This window comes from Pseudophryne corroboree (assembly GCF_028390025.1).
Source record: "Pseudophryne corroboree isolate aPseCor3 chromosome 3 unlocalized genomic scaffold, aPseCor3.hap2 SUPER_3_unloc_17, whole genome shotgun sequence".
In the NCBI taxonomy this organism is placed as follows: domain Eukaryota; kingdom Metazoa; phylum Chordata; class Amphibia; order Anura; family Myobatrachidae; genus Pseudophryne; species Pseudophryne corroboree.
Window position 1 is genome coordinate 22,111 of NW_026967505.1, and position 24,266 is coordinate 46,376.

A 24,266-nucleotide genomic window follows, 5' to 3' on the forward strand; every position below is an offset into this window, starting at 1 on the left:
CTGATAATCACATATATACACTGTACTCAGTCACTGTGTGTCTCCTACAGATGGGCCCAGTAACAGAGATACCCCAGAGAGATGTCCCCGTCCTCTGTATTCCCAGGATTGTACAGAGGAGAATCACAGGATCCCACAGGAGGATCAGGTAGGTGGGATTTAGGTTCTCCCAAATAAACCAAAGTGACTGTCACTATATGATCTGTAGAGGAGCTGTGTGTCTTATACACTGATATTATACGGTTTCACCTCAGTTTAATCTGACTGTATGCAAATGTCATTATAGTGTTTTCTCTGACGTCCTAGTGGATGCTGGGTACTCCGTAATGACCATGGGGTATAGACGGGCTCCGCAGGAGACTGGGCACTCTTAAAAGAAAGATTAGGTACTATCTGGTGTGCACTTGCTCCTCCCTCTATGCCCCTCCTCCAGACCTCAGTTAGTATCTGTGCCCGGCCAGAGCTGGATGCACCCTAGGGGCTCTCCTGAGCTTCCTAGAAAATAAAGTATTTGTTAGGTTTTTTATTTTCAGTGAGATCTGCTGGCAACAGACTCACTGCTACGAGGGACTGAAGGGAGAGAAGCGAACCTACCTGCTTGCAGCTAGCTTGAGCTTCTTAGGCTACTGGACACCATTCGCTCCAGAGGGATCAAACACAGGCCCAGCCTCGGTCGTCCGGTCCCGGAGCCGCGCCGCCGTCCCCCTTGCAGAGCCAGAAGACAGAATGCGAAGTTGAAAATCGGCGGCTGAAGACTCCGGTCTTCATTAAGGTAGCGCACAGCACTGCAGCTGTGCGCCATTGCTCCCTCTGCACACCACACACTCCGGTCACTGATGGGTGCAGGGCGCTGGGGGGGGGCGCGCCCTGGGCAGCAATTAGAGTACCTTACATGGCAAACCGCACATAATACAGTTTTAATAAGCTGTATATGTGCATTAACCCCCGCCATTATACATAAAAAACGCGGGAGAAGCCAGCCGATGAAGGGGCGGGGCTTCTCCGCACACCGGCGCCATTTTCTCTTCACAACTTCGCTGGAAGGATGCTCCCCAGACTCTCCCCTGCAGTTCCAGACGTCTAGGGTAAAAAAGAGTGGGGGGGCACATAAATTTAGGCGCATAACTGTGTATATAAGCGGCTATAGGGGAAAAATCACTCTGTATAGTGTGCATCCCTGCATTATATAGCGCTGTAGTGTGTGCTGGCATACTCTCTCTCTGTCTCCCCAAAGGACTTGGTGGGGTACTGTCCTCAGCATTCCCTGTGTGTGTGCGGTGTGTCGGTACGGCTGTGTCGACATGTTTGATGAGGAAACTTATGTGGAGGTGGAACAGGTGCCGATAAGTGTGATGTCACCCCCTGCGGGGTCGACACCAGAGTGGGTGGATATGTGGAAGGTATTAACCGACAGTGTCAACTCCTTGCATAAAAGGTTCGATGACAATACAGCTTCTCAGCCCGTGCCTGCCCAGGCGTCTCAAAGGCCATCAGGGTCTCAAAAACGCCCGCTACCTCAGATGGCAGACACAGATGTCGACACGGAGTCTGACTCCAGTGTCGACGAGGACGAGACTAATGTACAATCCACAAGGGCCATCCATTGCATGATTACGGCAATGAAAAATGTGTTGCACATTTCTGACATTAACCCAGGTACCACTAAAAAGGGTATTATGTTTGGGGAGAAAAAGCAACCAGTGGTTTTTCCCCCATCAGATGAGTTGAATGAAGTATGTGAAGAAGCGTGGGGTTCCCCCGATAAGAAACTAGTGATTTCTAAAAAGTTACTGATGGCGTACCCTTTCCCGCCAGAGGACAGGCTACGTTGGGAGACACCCCCTAGGGTGGATAAGGTGCTCACACGCTTGTCAAAAAAGGTGGCACTGCCGTCTCAGGATACGGCCGCCTTAAAGGAGCCTGCTGATAGAAAGCAGGAGGCTATCCTGAAGTCTGTATATACACACTCAGGTACTATACTGAGACCTGCAATTGCTTCAGCATGGATGTGTAGTGCTGCAGCAGCTTGGTCCGATACCCTGTCAGATAATATTGATACCCTAGACAGGGATACTATTTTGCTAACCATAGAGCATCTTAAAGACGTAGTCTTATATATGAGAGATGCATAGAGGGATATTTGCAGTCTGGCATCTAGAGTTAATGCAATGTCCATTTCTGCCAGAAGAGTATTATGGACTCGGCAGTGGACAGGTGATGCTGATTCTAAAAGGCGTGAGGAATTGTTTGGGGATGGTCTCTCGGACCTAGTATCCACAGCGACAGCTGGGAAGTCGACATTTTTACCTCAGGTTCCCTCACAGCCTACGAAAGCACCGTATTATCAGGTACAGTCCTTTCGGACACAAAAAGGCAAGCGGGTCAGAGGCGCTTCCTTTTTTCCCAGAGGCAGGGGAAGAGGGAAAAAGCTGCACCAGACAGCCAGTTCCCAGGAACAAAAATCCTCCCCCGCTTCCTCTAAGTCCACCGCATGACGCTGGTGCTCCACAGGCGGAGCCAGGTGCGGTGAGGGCGCGTCTCCGTAACTTCAGCGACCAGTGGGTTCGCTCACAGGTGGATCCCTGGGTTCTGCAACTGGTATCTCAGGGATACAAGCTGGAGTTCGAGTTCACTCCCCCTCGCCGTTACCTCAAATTTGCTTTCCCGGCTGCTCCCAAAGAAAGGGAGGTAGTACTGGACGCTATTCACAAGCTGTACCTCCAGCAGGTGATAATCAAGGTACCCCCCCCCCTTCAACAGGGGCGGGATTACTATTCCACAATGTTTGTGGTACCGAAACCAGACGGTTCGGTGAGACCCATCCTAAATTTAAAATCCTTGAACACTTATATAAGGAAGTTCAAGTTCAAGATGGAATCGCTCAGGGCGGTTATTGCAAGCCTGGAAGAGGGGGATTTTATGGTGTCATTGGACATCAAGGATGCATACCTGCATGTCCCCATTTACCCACCTCACCAGGAGTACCTCAGGTTTGTGGTACTCAGGATACGGCCGCCTTAAAGGAGCCTGCTGATAGAAAGCAGGAGGCTATCCTGAAGTCTGTATATACACACTCAGGTACTATACTGAGACCTGCAATTGCTTCAGCATGGATGTGTAGTGCTGCAGCAGCTTGGTCCGATACCCTGTCAGATAATATTGATACCCTAGACAGGGATACTATTTTGCTAACCATAGAGCATCTTAAAGACGTAGTCTTATATATGAGAGATGCATAGAGGGATATTTGCAGTCTGGCATCTAGAGTTAATGCAATGTCCATTTCTGCCAGAAGAGTATTATGGACTCGGCAGTGGACAGGTGATGCTGATTCTAAAAGGCGTGAGGAATTGTTTGGGGATGGTCTCTCGGACCTAGTATCCACAGCGACAGCTGGGAAGTCGACATTTTTACCTCAGGTTCCCTCACAGCCTACGAAAGCACCGTATTATCAGGTACAGTCCTTTCGGACACAAAAAGGCAAGCGGGTCAGAGGCGCTTCCTTTTTTCCCAGAGGCAGGGGAAGAGGGAAAAAGCTGCACCAGACAGCCAGTTCCCAGGAACAAAAATCCTCCCCCGCTTCCTCTAAGTCCACCGCATGACGCTGGTGCTCCACAGGCGGAGCCAGGTGCGGTGAGGGCGCGTCTCCGTAACTTCAGCGACCAGTGGGTTCGCTCACAGGTGGATCCCTGGGTTCTGCAAGTGGTATCTCAGGGATACAAGCTGGAGTTCGAGTTCACTCCCCCTCGCCGTTACCTCAAATTTGCTTTCCCGGCTGCTCCCAAAGAAAGGGAGGTAGTACTGGACGCTATTCACAAGCTGTACCTCCAGCAGGTGATAATCAAGGTACCCCCCCCCCTTCAACAGGGGCGGGATTACTATTCCACAATGTTTGTGGTACCGAAACCAGACGGTTCGGTGAGACCCATCCTAAATTTAAAATCCTTGAACACTTATATAAGGAAGTTCAAGTTCAAGATGGAATCGCTCAGGGCGGTTATTGCAAGCCTGGAAGAGGGGGATTTTATGGTGTCATTGGACATCAAGGATGCATACCTGCATGTCCCCATTTACCCACCTCACCAGGAGTACCTCAGGTTTGTGGTACAGGACTGTCATTACCAATTCCAGACGTTGCCGTTTGGTCTGTCCACGGCACCGAGGGTATTTACCAAGGTAATGGCCGAAATGATGATACTCCTTCGAAAGAAGGGAGTTATAATTATCCCGTACTTGGACAATCTCCTGATAAAGGCGAGGTCCAAGGAGCAGTTGCTAGTCAGCGTAGCACTATCTCAGGAAGTGCTGCACAAGCACGGCTGGATTCTGAATATCCCAAAGTCGCAGCTGATTCCTGCGACGCGTCTGCTGTTCCTGGGTATGATTCTAGACACAGAACAGAAGAAGGTGTTTGTCCCGGAGGAGAAGGCCCAGGAATGATCATCTCTGGTCAGGGACCTCCTGAAACCAAAACAGGTGTCGGTGCGTCACTGCACGCGATTCCTGGGAAAGATGGTAGCTTCTTACGAAGCGATTCCCTTCGGCAGGTTCCATGCGAGGATGTTCCAGTGGGATCTATTGGACAAGTGGTCCGGATCGCATCTTCAGATGCATCGGTTGCTCACCCTGTCCCCGAGGGCCAGAGTGTCTCTGCTGTGGTGGCTGCAGTGTGCTCATCTTCTCGAAGGCCGCAGATTCGGCATACAGGACTGGGTCCTGGTGACCACGGATGCAAGCCTCCGAGGTTGGGGGGCAGTCACTCAGGGAAGAAACTTCCAAGGACAATGGTCGAGTCAGGAAACTTCCCTACACATAAATATTCTGGAACTACGGGCCATTTACAATGCCCTAAGTCAAGCAGAATCCCTGCTTCAAAACCAAACGGTGCTGATTAAGTCAGACAACATCACGGCAGTCGCCCATGTAAATCGACAGGGCGGCACAAGAAGCAGGATGGCAATGGCAGAAGCCACAAGGATTCTTTGATGGGTGGAGAATCACGTGATAGCACTGTCAGCAGTGTTCATTCCGGGAGTGGACAACTGGGAAGCAGACTTCCTCAGCAGACACAACCTCCACCCGGGAGAGTGGGGACTTCATCCAGAAGTCTTCAAGCTGATTGTACACCGGTGGGAACGACCACAGGTGGACATGATGGCATCCCGCATCAACAAAAAGCTAAAAAGATATTGCACCAGGTCAATGGACCCTAAGGCGATAGCTGTGGGGACGCTCTGGTGACACCGTGGGTGTACCAGTCGGTTTATGTGTTCCCTCCTCTTCCTCTCATACCCAAGGTACTTAGGATAGTAAGAAAGAGAAGAGTAAGGACAATACTCATCGTTCCGGATTGGCCAAAAAGAACTTGGTACCCAGAACTACAAGAAATGATCTCAGAGGACCCATGGCCTCTGCCCCTCAGACAGGACCTGATACAGCAGGGGCCCTGTCTGTTCCAAGACTTACCGCGGCTGCGTTTGACGGCATGGCGGTTGAACGCCGGATCCTAGCGGAGAAGTGCATTCCAGATGAAGTCATTCCTACGCTGATAAAAGCTAGGAAGGATGTGACAGCAAAACATTATCATCGCATATGGCGAAAATATGATGCTTGGTGTGAGGCCAGGAGGGCCCCAATGGAAGAATTCCAGCTGGGTCGATTTCTGCACTTCCTACAGGCAGGAGTGACTATGGGCCTAAAATTGGGATCCATAAAAGTCCAGATTGCAGCCCTGTCTATTTTCTTTCAGAAAGAACTGGCTTCACTGCCTGAAGTTCAGACGTTTGTTAAGGGAGTGCTGCATATTCAGCCTCCTTTTGTGCCTCCAGTGGCACCTTGGGATCTCAACGTGGTGTTGGATTTCCTAAAATCACATTGGTTTGAGCCACTTAAGACCGTGGAGTTAAAATATCTCACGTGGAGGGTGGCCATGCTGTTGGCCTTGGCTTCGGCCAGGCGTGTATCAGAATTGGCGGCTTTGTCATGTAAAAGCCCTTATCTGATTTTCCATATGGATAGGGCAGAATTGAGGACTCGTCCCCAGTTTCTCCCTAAGGTGGTCCCAGCTTTTCACTTGAACCAACCTATTGTAGTGCCTGCGGCTACTAAGGACTTGGAGGATTCCAAGTTACTGGACGTAGTCAGGGCCCTGAAAATCTATGTTCCCAGGACAGCTAGAGTCAGAAAGACTGAGTCGCTGTTTATCCTGCGTGCACCCAACAAGCTGGGTGCTCCTGCTTTGAAGCAGACTATTGCTCGCTGGATCTGTAATACAATTCAACTTGCACATACCGCGGCTGGACTGCCGCATCCTAAATCTGTAAAAGCCCATTCCACAAGGAAGGTGGGCTCTTCTTGGGCGGCTGCCCGAGGGGTCTCGGCTTTACAACTTTGCCGAGCTGCTACTTGGTCGGATTCAAACACGTTTGCAAAATTCTACTAGTTTGATACCCTGGCTGAGGAGGACCTTGTGTTTGCTCATTCGGTGCTGCAGAGTCATCCGCACTCTCCCGCCGTTTGGGAGCTTTGGTATAATCCCCATGGTCCTTACGGAGTACCCAGCATCCACTAGGACATCAGAGAAATTAAGAATTTACTCACCGGTAATTCTATTTCTCGTAGTCCGTAGTGGATGCTGGGAGCCCGTCCCAAGTGCGGACTCTCTGCAATACATGTATATAGTTATTGCATAACTAAAGGGTTATTGTTTTGAGCCATCTGTTACTGAGGCTCATTATTGTTTCATACTGTTAACTGGGTATAGTTATCACAAGTTGTACGGTGTGATTGGTGTGGCTGGTATGAGTCTTACCCTGGATTCCAAATCCTTTCCTAGTAATGTCAGCTCTTCCGGGCACAGTTTCCCTAACTGAGGTCTGGAGGAGGGACATAGAGGGAGGAGCCAGTGCACACCAGACATAGTACCTAATCTTTTTTTTAAGAGTAGCCAGTCTCCTGCGGAGCCCGTCTATACCCCATGGTCCTTACGGAGTACCCAGCATCCACTACGGACTACGAGAAATAGAATTACCGGTGAGTAAATTCTTATTTTTTGTTTTTTAGGTACAAAGTCTGCCTAATATTAAAACAGAAGATATAAAGGGAGAGGAAGAGACATATATGACTGATATAAAGACAGAAGATATAGAGGGAGAAGAAGAGACGTATGTGACTGATATAAAGGCAGAAGATACAGAGGGAGAAGAAGAGACGTATGTGACTGATATAAAGGCAGAAGATATAGAGGGAGAAGACGAGATGTATGTGATTGATATGAAGGCAGAAGATATAGAGGGAGAAGAAGAGACGTATGTGACTGATATAAAAGCAGAAGATATAGAGGGAGAAGAAGAGACGTATGTGACTGATATAAAGCTAGAAGATATAGAGGGAGAAGAAGAGACGTATGTTAGGGGTGATCAGCAGTGTAAGGAGGAGGAGATCCCTACAGATATCAGCACAGGTGAGTAATAAACACTTATTACAGAAGTCACATATTCTCATTGCTCAGTCACTACAGCAATCTCTTATTCTACACCCTCCTCCGCCATCAGCCCTGTTCTCAGTTGGGTGTTTCTAACACAAGGCTACCCATGACAAATATCACATGGAGAGTTATTACACACAAGACTATAATGTTATTAAAAGTAGCAAGCAGAAGTTTATTATTAGTGATTATATATAAATGTGTATGTATGTATATAATATAATTAGTATTGTTTTTTGTGGATTGCCTAATTTATATGCATTTTGTTAGATGATGCAGGTATGAAATATTTCCTGCTATACAGTAGACCTGAGCTCACCAAATGCAATTTGTATAAAATGAAATTTGAATCTAGAACTTCAAGTAAAACAGAGTAAAATCTTATCACTAGTACATATCTGTATAATCATAAGACAACGTTTTGCACTTGTTGTCACCCTTGCATGGGCGGGCTTGTTCTTATCCACTCCAATTCACTCTAAATCCAAATTGCGTGTCACCCAACGCGTTTTGTCAATAGTGACTTCTTCAGGGGTGTTTTCTGTTAAAGGCTTTATCCTCAAATATCAATTGTGTAGACTTGAAATAATTGTGTAACCTTCAGACGGTAATTGTGGACTTGTTCATGATGAACACATTCCTAATTACTTGTGAATAATAGTTCCTGCTCTGTGCAGTTCTGAGGTTATGACTTTAGGGAATGTAATGGTCAGATCCAATATTGCTCAATCTAAGGTCTCCCAGTAGCCTTACTACATACATAAATGTGTCTTGCACTCACTCTATTAACTAACAATAATAAACAGTGGAGTTTTAGTTCATGTATTGCTCAGTGAATTTAAGCCTGCAGCCCCCGACAAGGAACCCCACTATACTGCAGGTCTTACTCTATTGCTCAAAATAATTACCATAAAAACAGCTATCACATTAGTGTTAAACTTTAGGTTTGCTCTCAGCGGCGGAACAGTGGCCGAAAGGCTTGGATTGGTTTTAAGAGCACCAGTCTGACATGCCACCACATCTCACGTGGCCCTCCAATTCACCAGATCTGGGACTGTGGGACTGCTTGGCTGGGTCCGGCATTGTACTGTTGGTGCAGTTCCTGATGCATTTGGAACGATTGGTGGTTGCTAGGGGTCCTAAATGCCTGTGGTCCCGATTTGTCATGATCTACTTCGCCCACTATTCCCCCGCTGAGATTCTTGGTGTCCATGCTTCTTCCACTGTAGATGGATACTACTCACTGTCTACAAGGGATCACCAACAAACAAATGCTGGTCTCGACCAAAACCAGTTGCTCCCTTTTGCCAGTTGCATCACGTGCACGACCCATGGTTCCATCTGAAAAAGAAACCTGAAGAAAATATTAAAGAATCAATAGCCGGTGCCCTCCAAACCAGGCTGCATCAGTTGGTGCAACGTAATGTAGAATCCATACAAGGCGGCACTCAGAATAAATAGACCAGGCAGGTTTAGTGTACCAACGTTTCAATGCTCTATTCGCGGCATTTTCATCAGGGTGCAGAACACAAGAGACATACAACCACTCTCCTAATATACCCGGTGGAACTGTCCATGTTGCTATCTTTCGCACACTCCAGCGCACCAAAGTGACGTCATCCAACACGCTACGTCCAGGGACATGGAGAGAACCTTGTCCACGTGACCTATAGTAACCAATGAGGACAAAAGTATCAAGTAACCTGCCAACAAAACAGTGTAACAACACCGATCAAATTCTATCCTCTTAAATATATATATCTTTCTCTGGCAGGGTCCACAGATTATCCACAGGATAACATTGGGATATGATGACGTGACAGCAGATTTGCAAAAAACGGTCAAAGCATTCGGCCTCCCAGCATGCAACGGGCCTGTCCATATATCCCCGCTTCCTGGCTCAGGCAAATCAGTTTTTTGTTTGGTGCAGCAGGAGCCGGACCATGGTCAGAGGGCTGCTGTTTTTTTTAGCAGCCATTAGTTTTCTTATTTTATTTTATAGTATTACTATTTTTTTTTTTTTGTGATCTTTCTATAAAGCATCTTATACGCACCTTAGAGTCGCTCCAACAACTCCCGACCGGGTCGCGACAACTCTTACCAACGTGTACAGTGAGGCAGGCACAGGTTGTGGTGAACCTTCATGGGCTACTTTGCACAGACATTATCCAATGTAGCTAAGCAGTTTATACCAGCTCCTATACCAGTGATAGGTTTCGCTATTAACCCTTACATGCAACATTCAGTCTGAGGTTTATACACCTAGGGAATTGTCAGCCTCTCAAAAAAGCAGGCTGAAAGGCTGGTGGTAAGTAAATCACATAGACATGATACAACATCTTCACAGTCTACACATGTTTTAGATGAGGATTCATTGGGGGATGAGGACTCATTGCACTTCGGAAGGTCTCAGCTCAGTGGACATACCTGAGCTTATTAGTTCTATGTAAGCCATTCTATCCTTAGAAGAGGCAGCAGAGCCTGTGTGAAAAACTATAAAAACTAAGGCAACTGTGTTTAAACATCCCAAAACAGCTGATGGAAATTTTGGGTTTACGCCCAGTAGGAAGTTAGAATTCCAAGAAATGGAATTCCAATTATCCTCGTCCAGCTGGGGACTGTTTAAAAAAAAGGGAGGTGGCTCCCAAAGTAGATTCGCAAGTCTTAGATTGGTGTGAAAATCTACATTACTTTTGTTTTCAACATCAATAAATTATGTCACGGGGTGTGTGGCCTGACTGGAAAGGCAGCAGGAAGCAAGATAAAGGAACTCCTGCTTGTATAGGTCCTTTCTGCCATTTACAGCTGTCCTACGGGCTCTTTCGGGCCCTTCTTGTCCCTCTTTGTGTTTTGACACCCTGGTGTGAAGGTTGCAGAGCCGGGGAGCCATTCATTTGGCTTTTGCAGGTTGCGGCCTACACCCGGATCTGAAGCTGCGGACTGAAGTTGTGCAGTGATCCCACCGCGGACCGGACCTCAACGAGGTAGCACTGCTACTCACTGAGGGCTGTGCGCCCTGTCCACTCTTGTGCCTAGCCGTGCTGTAGGAGTCATGTGGAGAGGTTGACTGGGAATCATCTGTAACCGCTGCTGGAGACATGGAGTGGAGCTGCTCTCCCGGCATCTGATGCGGGATTGGTGGTCTCAGCAGAGACGCGTCAGGTTAGTTAGCTCACCCGCCCACAGCCTGCCTTCTACTTTCCGGCTGTTGAAGCCTAGACTCGTGGCAACGGGTAATACACAGAGTGCTTGCCTGTCATCACTCAAGCAGTGTTCCAGCATCTCCACCTCTCCTCCTAACCCATGGTGCTATGGAGGAATCTAGCGGAGCTGTGAAATGTAGAGGACATACACGTGGGATTCCTATGCAGCCAGATACGCTACCCTGTGCCACTGCATCCTATTACCCTCTCCTCTCCTGTCTTATTACTGACCTGGTTCACCCGCCATAGCCGACCATTTTTTTTTCTGATTTGGGCTTCCCTGCCAGAAGTGGCCATCTTGAAAACTGGCAATATAGCCACATGCCCTCCTGAAACCAGACGCTTCTCTGGGAGCTACAGACACTGCCAGCCCATGATTAGTGCCCTTCACTACAGCCTCAGTGATTTCCTGCAAGGACTTCTGCCACTGCGGCCCTACCTGGGCAGTAATTGGTCTGAACTGCTTTTATTATTATTATTGCCTGGCTCCCACTCCTGCTCTGTCAACTCCTTCTAGTGGCAGACTGTGCTGACTACATCCTCCATACTGTTTGACAGCTGCTGGGGTTTTTTCGCCTCCTGCTCCCCTCAATCCCAGCAAGATCCAATTAGAGCTCTTGGGGCATCAGTATAGCTATGGCGTAACAGTCCATGTGTCCAGGACAGTAGCAAGCTCCAGTTTCTGACTCCTATAAATTACTTTACTGCTCAAGGATGGCATCTTCTTGCTATTACCCATAAACAACTGACCTCACGATGTTTCTGTAACCGATGGCCACTGGGGGTCTATGCTCACTGATGTCTCCCTATTTCCACACTTCAATACTTCTGCTATGTCGCTACTGGCCTCCTGACCTTGTTCTCTAATCTCCGTAATGTTATGCTGAAGAATGGGCAGAACTCGAAAATGATCTCATAAGAAAGCTAAACCTCGTCCTCAACAGGAAACCACTCAAACTGACTTGAGACCTTTTCTTCTTCCTAATCAACTAACATTGAGCCCCAGTCCTGATCAATCAGAATCTTCTCCCATTCCGTCTTCTCCTCCAAGTCCTTCCATGATGGCTTAAACCCATTGCTTAAACTCGTTGTTTAAACCCATGGCAAGCCAGGTGGGCTCTCTTCTTCTCTCGGTTCTCCTTCAAACTCTTTAACCGCCCAGGAACCTTAAATCGAAGAGCAGATGCACTTTCTCATTCTTTTCAAATGGATGATTCACTCAACTCCACTGAGAAACAATTTATTCTGAATCTGGCTTCATTTGCTTCAAGTCCTACTGTTCCTCTACCTCCTCCGGGGAGAACTTTTGTAGCATAAAAATTTTGCAGGAAATTGCTTACGTGGGCTCATTCTTCATCTTTCATGGGTCATGCCGGTAGTCTTAAGACTCTCAAGTTCATTCAGCAATTCTTCTGGTGGCCTCATCTTAAAATGGATGTCTTTGAATTTGTAGCAGCCTGTTCCAAGTGTGTTCAACATAAAAGTTCACGAACATCTCCCTCGGGTCTTATTCATCCACTTCCACCACCTCAAAAGCCTTGGACTCACATCTCTATGGATTTCATAACCGATTTGCCAGTCTCCAGAGGGCACAACACCATTTGGGTCATTGTGGAATGCTTTTCGAAGATGGCTTACTTCATACCCCTCACCGGTCTTCCCTTTGCTCCTCAGCTATCCAAATTGTTTTTCTCATAGAATTTTCATTTGCATGGCCTTCCACAGGAACTAGTTTCTGATCAGGGTCCTCAATTCGTCGCCAAGTTCTGGAAAGCTCTCAGCTCTGTCCTAGAAATCAAGTTGAACTTCTCTACAGCCTACCATCCCCAGACTGACGGAGAGACTGAAAGAGTCAACCAAGATCTGGAAACTTTCTTACGGATGTTCATGTCCCCTGCTCAAGAAGACTGGATGGATTTCCTCCCATTTCCTGAGTTTGCATACAATAACCTATATAGTTCTTCTACCAAATCCACTCCTTTCTCAATTAACTATAGTTTTCATCCACGAGTTCCTTCCTCTCCCACCTCTTGAGGTTCCTGCTGCTGAATCCGCTTTTCGTCAGTTCACGAAGATTTGGAGACAAATTCATAAGGCGCTACTTAAGACTTCCCAGAAATAAAAGACCTATGCTGATCAGAAACGTAGGGCTGTTCCTAGTCTCAAAGTGGGAGATTGTGTTTGGATATCCACCAGAAACCTCAGACTTAAAGTTTCTACCAAAAAGCTTGCTCCAAGATTCATCGTCCGTATCCTATTAAAAGAGTGTTGAATCCTGTTTCTTACAAGGTGAAACTGCCTCCCTATTTGAAAATTCCCAATGCCTTTCACATTTCTCTGCTAAAGCCCCTTGTACTAAATCATTTTTGGGCAGCTTTCCCTTAACCTCCCAAGGTTCAAGCTGCTCAAAATGAGGAATTCGAGGTTCATAAGTTTCTTGACTTCCGCAAGAGGTATGGTCGTCTCCAGTATCTCATAGATTTGAGAGGATATGGTCCGGAGGAAAGATCTTGGGTGGCTGCAGGGGATGTTCATGCTCCAAGATTGAGTTTTGGCTTTCATGCCAAGAATCCCACTAAGCAGCGTGGGTGTTCGGAGACCACCCTAAAAAGGGGGGTACTGTCAGCATCCGGAGTCTTACCACCAGTTCTGGTCCCTGCGGCCTTCCTCTTAGCTTCCTGTTAGCTGGCTGGTGTCGCTGCGATGGATAGGAGCTACAGCAGCGAGGTCCTCCAGTGCGGCTGACAGGTGTCTGGAGGCCGGGTCCTGGGGAGGGGAGCATGGCAGCCGGAGGTATCTGTTACCAAGTGTCCTGTTGCTGGAGTGCTGCATCTGGGAGGCTGAGGCCAGAGGTTGTGGCTCTGTGCTGGTTCCATATGTGTCCTCTGTGCAGGGATCCACCATGTTGCAGACCAATCTAAGACAATATGTATCCCAGTTCGCGTCCAGCCAATCAGGTACAGGCTTCCCTTATAAAAAGGGGTTGATGCTTAACTATGTTGCCAGTACTTCAAGTTACTTGCTGCTGTAAGGTGCCCTGCGCTCCCAGGTTAACCCCTGGTAGCCTGGTTCTGTTGTGTCCGCCTGGTGGTCAGTTCTGTTATTGCAGTCCTTTGCTCCCAGTCCACCTGCTCTTGTGGTTTAACCACTGGGCCCTCTATCTGGTAGAGGGTCTCTGTTTGCTGATGGTGCTCACAGCGATCCTCTCTTCAGCATTGTTTAAAAATCACAAGTCATCTCTTCACTCCATGTTCTTCAGCATTATTTACAAATCACAAGTCATCTCTTCATTCAGTGTCCTTCAGCATCGTTTACGAAATCACTAACCTTTCGTCTTTCAAAATTCACTCAGACGTCTCTCCTAGTCGTTGTGTATGATTGTGGTTCCATTAAAACTGAATTCCTCTTTCTTCAGTGTATCATTCTTGGTCATTGTCCTCATTGCCTACCCCTCTACATCTTCGGGCCTAAGTCTTCAATCCATGAATAAGAACTACATTCAGCCACCTTGTGTCCTTCCTTTGCCGATAGCTGCTCCCTCTGTCAATTATCAGTCATCCGATCCCCAACTTAGGCCAAGCGTGACATGGAAGAAGGGGAATTCCTGGTTTCTCTGGATATTAAGGATGCGTATCTTCACATCCCAATATGACCGTTTCTTCAGGCTTACCTCAAGTTTGCACTGCAGGACAGTCACTACCAGGTTCAGGCCTTGCCTTTTGGTCTCTCATCGGCACTGATGGTGTTATCAGGGGTGATGGCAGAGATGTTGCTACAACTCCGCAAGCAGGAAGTGAACATCGTTCCATACTTGGACGATCTCCTCATAATGGCTATATTCAGAGCACAGTTGATGGAAAAGATCAGCCTTCCAACACAACTACTCACGGATCATGGGTGGGTTTTCATTCTGCAGAAATCCCACCTAGAACCTACGCAGAGGCTTCAGTTCCTGGTAATGATACTGGACACGGTGTCTCAGAATGTGTTCCTTCCTATGGACAAGGCAAAGATAATTCAGACAATGGTACGTTCCATTTTGAAGCTGAAGAAAATCTCGGTACATCTTTGCATACGCTTACTGGGAAAGATGATGGTCTCCTACAAAGCAATTCGGTACAGAAAATTTCATGCATGACCATTCCAGCTGGATCTGCTGGACAAATGGTCTGGGTCACATCTGCACATGCGCCAGATGATGTGCCTTTCACCAAACTCCAGGATTTCCCTTTTATGGTGGTTGCTGATCTCCCTCCTGGAGGGTTGACACTTCGGAATTCAACATTGGATTCTGTTGACAACGGATGCAAGCCTCCATGGTTGGGGCGAAGTAAACCTAGGGGCTCGGTTCCAGTGAAGGTGGTCTGATCAAGAGGCTTCCCTTCTGATAAATGTTTTGGAACTCAGGGCGATTTACAATGACCTGCTGACCTCTTTTATATCCTTCTGTATCAGGCCATACAGGTATGGTCGGAAAACCCACCAACTGTGGCGTACATAAACCAACAAGGAGGTCCAAACAGCAGAGCTACAATGAGGGAAGTGTCACAGATACTCCTCTGGGTGGAGCGGAATCCCAAGGCCATTTCCGCCATATTAATTCCGGGAGTAGACAATTGGGGAGCAGACTTCCTCAGTAGACATGATCTGCACCTGGGGGAATGGGGTCTCTACCCGCAGGTGTTTCAGCAGATATTTCATCGCTGGGGCTACCCGCAAATCGACTTGTTGGTTTCTCAGCTCACTAAGAAGCTTCTGCGTTACTTTTCTTGGAGGAGGGATCCACAGGCCGTAGCAGTGGACGCTCTGGCGACACCGTGGATTTACCGGTTGGTGTACTTGTTCCCTCCAGTTCCTCTAATTCCAAAAGTTCTCAAAGGACTTAAAGGGACAGGGTTCAGACAATTCTGATTGCCCGAGACTGGCCCAGCAGGGCCTGGTATGTAGACATTCTAGCCTTATTACTCATTGGCCCGTAAAGAAATTCCGGACAAGGTTATCTCGACTATGCTGAAAGCCGGCCAGATGGACACATCGAAACATTACCATCACATATGGAAGAATTTTCTCTTGGTGTGAGGGTCAACAGCATTCTGCTGTGGATTTTCATCTGGGACATTTCTTGCACTTCCTGCAGGCTGTTGTGGATGTGGGCCTACGTTTAGGCTCCATAAAAGTTCAAATCTCAGCCATGTCTTTTTCTTCCAGGGAACAATTGGCTGTTCTCCCAGTGGTCCAGATGTTCTTGACAGGTGTCCTTCATATTCGACCACCCCTTGTGCCTCCCACAGCGCCATGCGTTCTCAATTTGGTTCTGGCCTTTCTCCAATCAGTTTCATTGAACCTTTCCACAAGGTGGACATGGAGTATTTGACATGGCAGGCTATCATGTTGTTGGCCTTGGCCTCAGTGAAGTGTGTTTTGGAATTAGGGGCCTTATCCTGTAAGAGTCCTTCTCTGGTGTTTCATGAGGATAGAGCGGTGCTTAAAACTCGCTAGACATTCTTGCCTAAGGTGGTGTCAGCATTTCATATCAATTGGCCGATGGTGGTTCTGGTTATCACTGGCACGTCTGTTACACCAATGTCCTTGGACGTGGTTCGAGCTTTGGAGATTTATGTCAAGAGGCCAGCTCGTCTCAGAAAATCAGACTCACTTTTTGTTCTCTATAAATCTTCAAAGATTGGTTGTCCTGCTTTGAAGCAGTCTATTGCATGTTGGAGCAGGCTTACAATCCAACAGGCTCACTCTTTGGCGGCTTTGCCACTGCCAAGGTCTGTTCAGGCCCACTGCACACGGTCAGTGGGTTCTTCCTAGGTGGCTGCCCGGGGTGTCTCAGCTTTGCAGTTATGCTGGGCAGCTACTTGGTTGGGTTTGAACATGCTGTAAAGTTTTAAAGGTTTAACACCTTGGCTACTGAGGGCCTTAAGTTTGGTCGATCAGTTTTGATGGGGTCTCAGCACTCTCCCACCCGGTTTGGAGTTTTGGAACATCCCCATAGTACTAAGATCATCACAGTATCCCCTTGGACATTAGAGAAAATAGGATTTTAATAACTACCGGTAAATCCTTTTCTCGTCCATAGGGGATACTGGGCGCCCGCCTCTGTGCTTTCATATTTTCCAGCAAGCGTTGTTCTTATGTGTTGTAGTTTGGGTCTGCTTTTGCTGTCCCTATTTTCAAGTTGTGGTTCGTGTTGCTATCCTCTTGTTATGTTGTGTGCTGGTTTGTTCTCTCAACACTTTTTTTTTTTTTTCAATCATGTAAAAAAAAATTGAAAGGGAGAATCATACGGAACAGCGAATGGTGAAATAACGGTGACACAATCAGTATACCTGTGGCTAGGAAGCCAATATTAGTACATACATAACACATTTCTCAGAAAAAAAGTGAAAAAGACAGTAGAGGGATAAGACTAAATATCACAATAATGTTACATCTGGATATTGTGAGTGGGAATATTAGGACAGTTTTAGAGAAAAGAGAGACATAGCTTCGGGAAGAAGCTCGAGCTTGCAAAGTTACGAGCTGAGGTAGAAGCGATAGACATGTGGAAATGTAGGAAGGTCAAGCTGATGGGAAGAGGAGAACTAGAGAGAGAAATCAAGAGGTGGAGAAAGAGGAAGAAGATAAAGAAGAGGTCCTCCCCTGGATTGGGGGTCCATTAAGTGTGGAGGAAATGAGAGATGGAAAGAAGAAGAGAGGAAGGGAAGGGAAAAAAAAGAGGGGGAGGGGAAAAAGTTGTAGATTGGAATTCGTTTTTAGTACAATCCAGGAAGGGGGTGGTCATGATATCGGTACCAAGGGAGCCAGGTGGAGTGGAATTTTTGTATTGTGTTGTGTTGGAGGCTAGTAATATATTCCATGTTTGCGACGAACCAAATTCTGTTAATTAGTGCCTGACAATTGGGCGCTCCGGGGCTCTTCCAATTACGCGCTATTTGATATTTAGCTGCGCAAGAGATGAAGAGGATCACTCTTTTCGAATCCTTAGAAATAGCGTCGGGCGGAGTGCAGAGAATAAGGTTAGCGGGTGAGAGAGGTGTGGGCAAATCAATTAGTTAAGACGATAGCATGCGGACCATCGCCCTATACTTAGCGATTACCAGGCAGGTCCACCAGATGTGGTAAAAGGTGCCCACATGGCCACAGTTCCTCCAGCAAAGGTCGGAGGTATCCGGATAAATTCTGTGTAGCCGATCAGGTACCAAGTACCATCTCGTATATATTTTGTATGAGTTTTTGCGAATTGCTACACTGATTGAGCATTGTGAGATTGCGGAACGAATTGCGCTACACCCCTCCGTGCAGTTCAAGAGGGAGATAGTCAGGGATGAGGATGGATTTGTAGAGAAGAGAAATAGCGCCCCTATCAGTTGAGTTATATATGCAGAATCTCTCAAGAGGGGAGGGAACCGGCAATGGAAATGGTAGACGAAGAGAAGAAATAAAGTGACGGATTTGAAGATATTGGTAAAACAGAGAGTTGGGAAGATTATATGTGTTTTGTAAATCAGAAAATGATCTAATGGCGTGTGTCCCTGTGAAGTGGTGAATTCTGGTGACGCCTGCAGAAAGCCAAGGGCGGGCCATTTGGTGGGAGAGCCCCGGAGGAAATGCTGAGTTATACCAGATGGGGGTCAAAGGGGAAGGATGGGTGGATAGTTTTAGTTTTTTGTTCAAATTCTGCCAATTGCTAAGTGTCAAATCTATATGAGACTGACGGGATTCCCAGGAGATCACTTTCCAAATCAACCCACCGTTTAGTGTGTTGTGGAGCATGCCAGGCGATCATTTGGCTCAACCTAGTTGCATCGTAATATCGCTGGAGGATGGGGAGTCTTAGACCGCCATTCCGAGAATGTTTAACTAGAATATCTCACCGTATTCTGGGTTTTTTATGATTCCAAATACATTTACATATGGAAGATTGGAGGGTAGCAAGAGTCTGGTGAGGGATCGAGATTGGAAGCGTCTAGGAGTTTGGGAAGGGCGTTAATTTTTATTGCGTTGATACATCCGACCCAAGAGAGTAAGTAGGATTCCCATTGGTGGATATCCTTAGAAATAGAAGCTATTAGCGGGGGATAGTTAGCTCGGTAGAGGGAACTGTAGGATTTAGTGATGGAAACCCCAAGATATTTAAGCGAGTGGTCGGGGTGTATGAGTGAGGGGAGATTAGGGTTGAGTCTATTGGCCAACACTTTAGTGAAGATTTTCAAGTCAGAGATCAGAAGTGACATAGGCCGGAAGTTAGAGATAAGCTGGGAGTCTTTATCAGGTTTTAGGATCACTGTAATAACAGCCTTGGTTGTGTGGAAGTGGAAGGGGGACCCGTCTAGTATAAGATTAAATACTGTTGTGAGGTGAGGAAGTAGCGCGGACTGAAAAGTTTTGTAGGACATCGGGAAGCCATCTGGGCCTGGGGCTTTGGACGGCTTCTGAGATTTGATAGCAAGGTCGATTTCCTCAGGGGCAATAGGTTTATCGAGGTCCGAAGAGGTATTTGAGTCGATGCAAGGTAGGTCAGAGGACGTTAAATAGTCGGGGATCGTTGAATGAGTCTGCGTTAAAGAAGGTGAGGGGACAGGTAAATTGTAAAGCCGCTCGTAGTAAGTCTTGAAAAGAGAATTAATAGACGCTGGATTGTACTGGAGGTAGCCTCTGTAGTTCCTAATGGCCAGAATGGCAGTGTGTGCCTTCCGGGCTCTCAGTCTGCTAGCCAATAGCGTATCAGCTTTATTGCTTTTTTTGTAGAATTTTTGTCTTAGCCAGCGGAGTAAGCACTCAGTTTTTACGGCCAGCAAGGTGTTCAGAGCTGCCCTGGCAGATGTGAGTTGTGTGTAGAGAGAGCATGAGGGCCTTTGCTTGTGTAGGGATTTTAGTATGTGTATCTCGTCTGAAAGGGACGATATTTTCTGCTAGTGTTCCCTGTTCCTATGTGACACGTAGCTGATAATGTGGCCTCTGATACCGGCCTTGTGAGCTTCACAGACCAATGGGGTACAGGAGGAGTCAGTAATATTCAAGGAAAAATAGTCAGCAATGGCTTGATTCATTTTGTCTTGAAACTTAGGGATTTTCAAGAGTGTCTCATTCAATCGCCAATTGGGGCGGGTTGTCGGGGTGTCGAGAATGTCAAAGGTGGCTCTGATGATAGAATGGTCAGACCAGGGGTTGGTGACAATAGAGGAATCCATTATGTGTTTAGAGACTAACGTGCCGCAGAAAAAGAGATCGATTCGGGAGTATGATTGGTGCGGGATCGAGAAGAAGGTGTAGTCTTTAGCTGTCGGGTTAAGGGTTAGCCAGATATCAAAGAGGCCAGATTCGCGGACATGTTGTCACAACTGAGGGCTGGCACTGGTGGTGGAAAGTCTCAGTTGTAGGGGCTGACGGATAGCTGAACTTAGGAGGTGAGATGAAACTCCTGGACATGCAGAGCAGCTGGATCACCAAAGCCGGAAGGCGTGACCACGACAACTGGAAATAACTTTTAAGACAGTGGTTATTTGTAGAAGGTATAAGACCGTTCTTGAGAGTCTCTGAGTCTTGCCAGATGAGAAGACACAGGGCGATCGGGCACAGGTCACATTAGATGTAATAACGTTTATAGAGAAGGAACCAAAATTGGACAGTGAGTTACCCTTGTTAGTGGGAAGGAGAGAAATATTCACAATTTTCTCCTATTATATGCTGTCCTAGTTGGTGGTGCGCCCAGAGCCAGAAAGTACACAGACTTGCAATGGGAGGGAAAGATGGCTCTTGTGTAATATACATTACTGAAAAATATATTTTCCTTGTACAAGAGTGCGCCCACACAAGAGCCTTCTTTCCCTCCCATTGCAAGTCTGTTGCCAGATGAGACCGGTGACCGAGGAACTTAGCTGGGAGTGCTTGTGGATGCTGGGGATCACAGATGTAGCACTGAAATGATATGTGATGTAACGAATGGTATTAGTAGCAAAGTCCTGATAGGAAATATAAACCAGGCACTGCTGGAAGCTGCTGGTGGAAGGCAGGGAAGTCAGGCTGCACCGCAAGGTGTTAAAATGGTGCTGGTCTCTGGTGAACTGAAGACTGGAACATTCACAGCAGAGGAGAGACTGGAATCACCGGAATGACAAATGAAGGACTGACAGCTTCCTGGTTGCTGGGACAGGATATTTATACCTGCTTGGAAGCAGGCATTGGTTGACAATTACCCCAGTCTCCAGCAGCACAGCAGATTGGTGGAAAGAGTAACATGTGAATACATCCAACATGGCTACGCCCATGACAGAGTTTGAAGGGGAAAAGTACCATGTGCCAAGCTACAATGGTGGCGAAGGATGCGGTAACAGAAGGCTCCACACTCTTTCACACACACAGCGGCATAGGGATGGCAGCCGCAGTGCAGAGAGAACGTCACCTTCGGCTCCAATGTCAAAAGATCATGCGCGCGGCGGCGCTGGCCGCGGCGGGACTGAGAACACCATACTGGTAGTAAGTGACATCAATGAGAAGGCTGCTGAGCCAGCGCTGTAGAACAACAGACAAGGTAATGTAAACAATACACCACCTAGCAAGCTGAACCCTCGGCCCTGGAACGCTGAGCCAATCTCAGGAGGCACGTAACTGACAGAAAATGGTGTCTAGTTACTGGATTGTGACTCATGTTTATTTAAGGAACGCGATGAAGAATCGCTCAGTGGGTGGGACGGGCCAGAAGATTTATCTAGGTAGGCGTCTGGAACGTTGTTAAAGTCCCCCTAGTAATAAATAACCTTTTCTGACTTTCAACAATTCTTCTAAAAAAGAGTTGAAGAAAGAGGGTTGCCCAGTGTTGGGGGCATAAACAATGGCAATCGTGCATTCCAAATGTCCCAGTATGCCCGTCAAAATAATATAGCGGCCGTCGGTGTCCGTGTGAAGTGAGTGTAGTGTAAATGGGAGTTTTGAATGAGTCAAGATGGCCACCCCGTTGTGTTTCGATTGGCTTGAAGAATAAAAAGTCATTGGATAGCGTCTAGATGATAGGGTCGGGTGTAGCTGAGATTTGAAATGAGTAAACACTTCCCGCTTTAAGAGTCTGGAGAGAGCGAAACAGGGATTAACGTTTCTGAGGGGTATTGAGTCCCTTGGCATTCAGAGAGCTTAAGATATGGGGCATTTTGAAGGGTGTTTAAGAGGAGGAGTCTGGAAGAAACATGAGGGGCAGAGAGGAGGAGAGGAAGAGAGAGGAAGAAAGGCAGAGGGGGAAAAAAGGGAAAGGGGAGAGAAAGAAAACGAAGTACGGGCCCCGATCCAACATAGGAGGAAGGAAGAAAGAAGGAGGAAGGAAGAAAGAAGAAGGAGGAGGCAGATACTATGAGAGAGTATCAGGTGAGGGGAAGGGTCTGTGCAGGAGTTCCTTACAACCAGTGAGAAGGAACAGAGAGTAGGATCAATGGATCCGAAGTGGGGGAGTTCCGGGTGTCAATCGTACTCCCTCAACAGAAGGGAGAGGGCGGGAAGGTGAGGCTAAAGATTAGAAATCAACAGGATGAACTTGTGTGGTAGGCAGAAATAGTGGGGGAACAAGTCCCTCCAGTGGTGGTCTATGAGGAATAAACTTTATGGCTATGAGGGTGAAGAGCCAGTGTGTGGAAAACATGTGTTAGAGTAAAAGAGAGAAAGTGCAGAACCTAGAGGTAGTTGTAGCATTGACCGTATTACAACAACCTAAGCAACAAAGTTACTGAAGAATCCTAACCAAACATCCTGGCATATAAACATGATTATAGGTTATCCATCAATAACAATTGGGCGACATTAAGAACCGAGGGAATAGGGACAGTAAAATAAACTTAGCCTCGGGTATATGAGTAACGAAAATAGTGAAGTGTTATGAGGGAGATAAGGGGCAGATAATTAACAGAAGGCATTCAGTAATAACCAGAATGATAGTCTAAAACAGAAAAAACAATCGGTGCAGTAACTGGAACAAGATAACGAGATAAGTGGTCGCAGGATCACAGGTGTGGAAGTATTCAATCAGACCGAGAACTAGAGATCGGCCCAGGTGGGGGGTCGGAGTCCTCCAAGTGTGACAGAAAGTCCCCTCCTTTTCTCGGATCCTTGATGACGATTGTTTTGCAGTTGTAGTCGATCAGCAGCTTAAAGGGAAAACCCCAGTGGTATCGGATCCCACGTGTGCGGAGCGCGAATGTTAAATCCTTAAGTTCTCTCCGTTTAAGGATTGTTGAGGGGGCCATATCTTGAAAGAACGGCAACTTGGAGTCCTCGAACATGATATGCGGTTTGCCCCGCATCGGGAGAAGAACCAGTTCTTTATTCTTGAAGCTGAGAAAGCGCAGGATAACATCCCTAGGGGGATCGCCTTCACGAGGTCTAGGCCGGAGAGCCCTGTGAGCCCTTTCCAAGGGTAACTCCCGAGGGCCTATACTTGGCACAAGTGTGGAGAACAACCTTTGTAGATGTAAAGATATGAGACAGAGGGTAAAACTGTATTTATGGCATTTCAATCTTTATAGCGTTTAATGTACTTTTTATTCCTTCTGTTCCCATGTCTCTCTGGCTTGTGTCCCTATTACCCCATGTGTGTGTTCATCCATTAGCCTATATATTCTGTACTATAATCTTACCCATGTAAATACAGGTTGGCTGTGACCTGGCACCTAGTGCTGTCATGTATGTTATTGTAGGAGGATGCCAGTCTGTGTATGAGGTTATTACAGGTTATCATTGTTATGCCTATTGAGTCCATCCTGTGATCCTTATATGGTCACACAGGAAATACATTTGAGGACCAGGTAATGTCTCTTTGAAGCTTCTCCTCCACAGGGGACAATCAGGATTTAAACCAATTCCCCTGTCATTGTTCCTTCTGTTTACTGTCTTCTGTTCCATCCTGGTCTCTCACAGACATCACGGAGCCTGACCCAGCATGTGGTCAGCAGGAGAAGGCCAGCTGTGGGAGGGAGTAGGGAAATACCTGAGGTGGGGTCCCACCAATCAGGAACCTGCGTCTCCTCCCCAGGTGAGCGCGGCATGATGGGAATTTGGAAGGTTTTAAAAGAGGTTGCGCAGGTCAGCTCCGCATGTTAGTCGCAGGACTCTGGCTAAGGGGTGATTCTCTGCCAGGGTACCTTGTGGAACGCATCAACAGTGCTGTGTGGAGTTATATGTACTTACTACTGCAAGGACTAATCTGCTATCACTGCTGTGTGGACTCAGTGATAGTTCTGCCGTATGGACTTGTTTATCTGGAACTTCTGCACGGAATTGCTGTGGACCTAAATCCTCTACTGGGACTTACTATCTGGACTGCTACCTGTATACTGTTTCTGGGCTATATTTACTTCTGCTTTCTGTGAATTATCTACTACTGTGTGCGGTGAGAAATAAACCATCACTTTGGTTTCATCGGCTCTGTGTCTGAGTGATTAGAAGAACCCCGTATCTTCACAGTAGATATGACTCGAGAGCCGCTGGGAGAATAGACTCAGGAACATTGCGGATTCGGAAATTATTTCTACTTTCACGATTTTCCAGGTCTTCGTTTTTTGTATGCAGCTCCGATATTTCCTGGCTGA

General features: G+C 47.0%; 1 protein-coding gene across 1 annotated transcript in view; it reads left to right on the forward strand.

The window, feature by feature from the left end:
• The first annotated feature begins 53 nt into the window (after positions 1-53).
• LOC134983529 (uncharacterized) overlaps positions 54-24,266 on the forward strand; it is a 166,272-nt gene continuing 142,059 nt past the window's right edge. The window contains exons 1-2 of the mRNA XM_063949184.1: positions 54-148; positions 7,063-7,462. Of these exons, the coding sequence (XP_063805254.1) occupies positions 7,120-7,462 (343 nt within the window). The 5' untranslated portion in view covers positions 54-148; positions 7,063-7,119. The remainder of the gene's footprint in view (positions 149-7,062; positions 7,463-24,266) is intronic.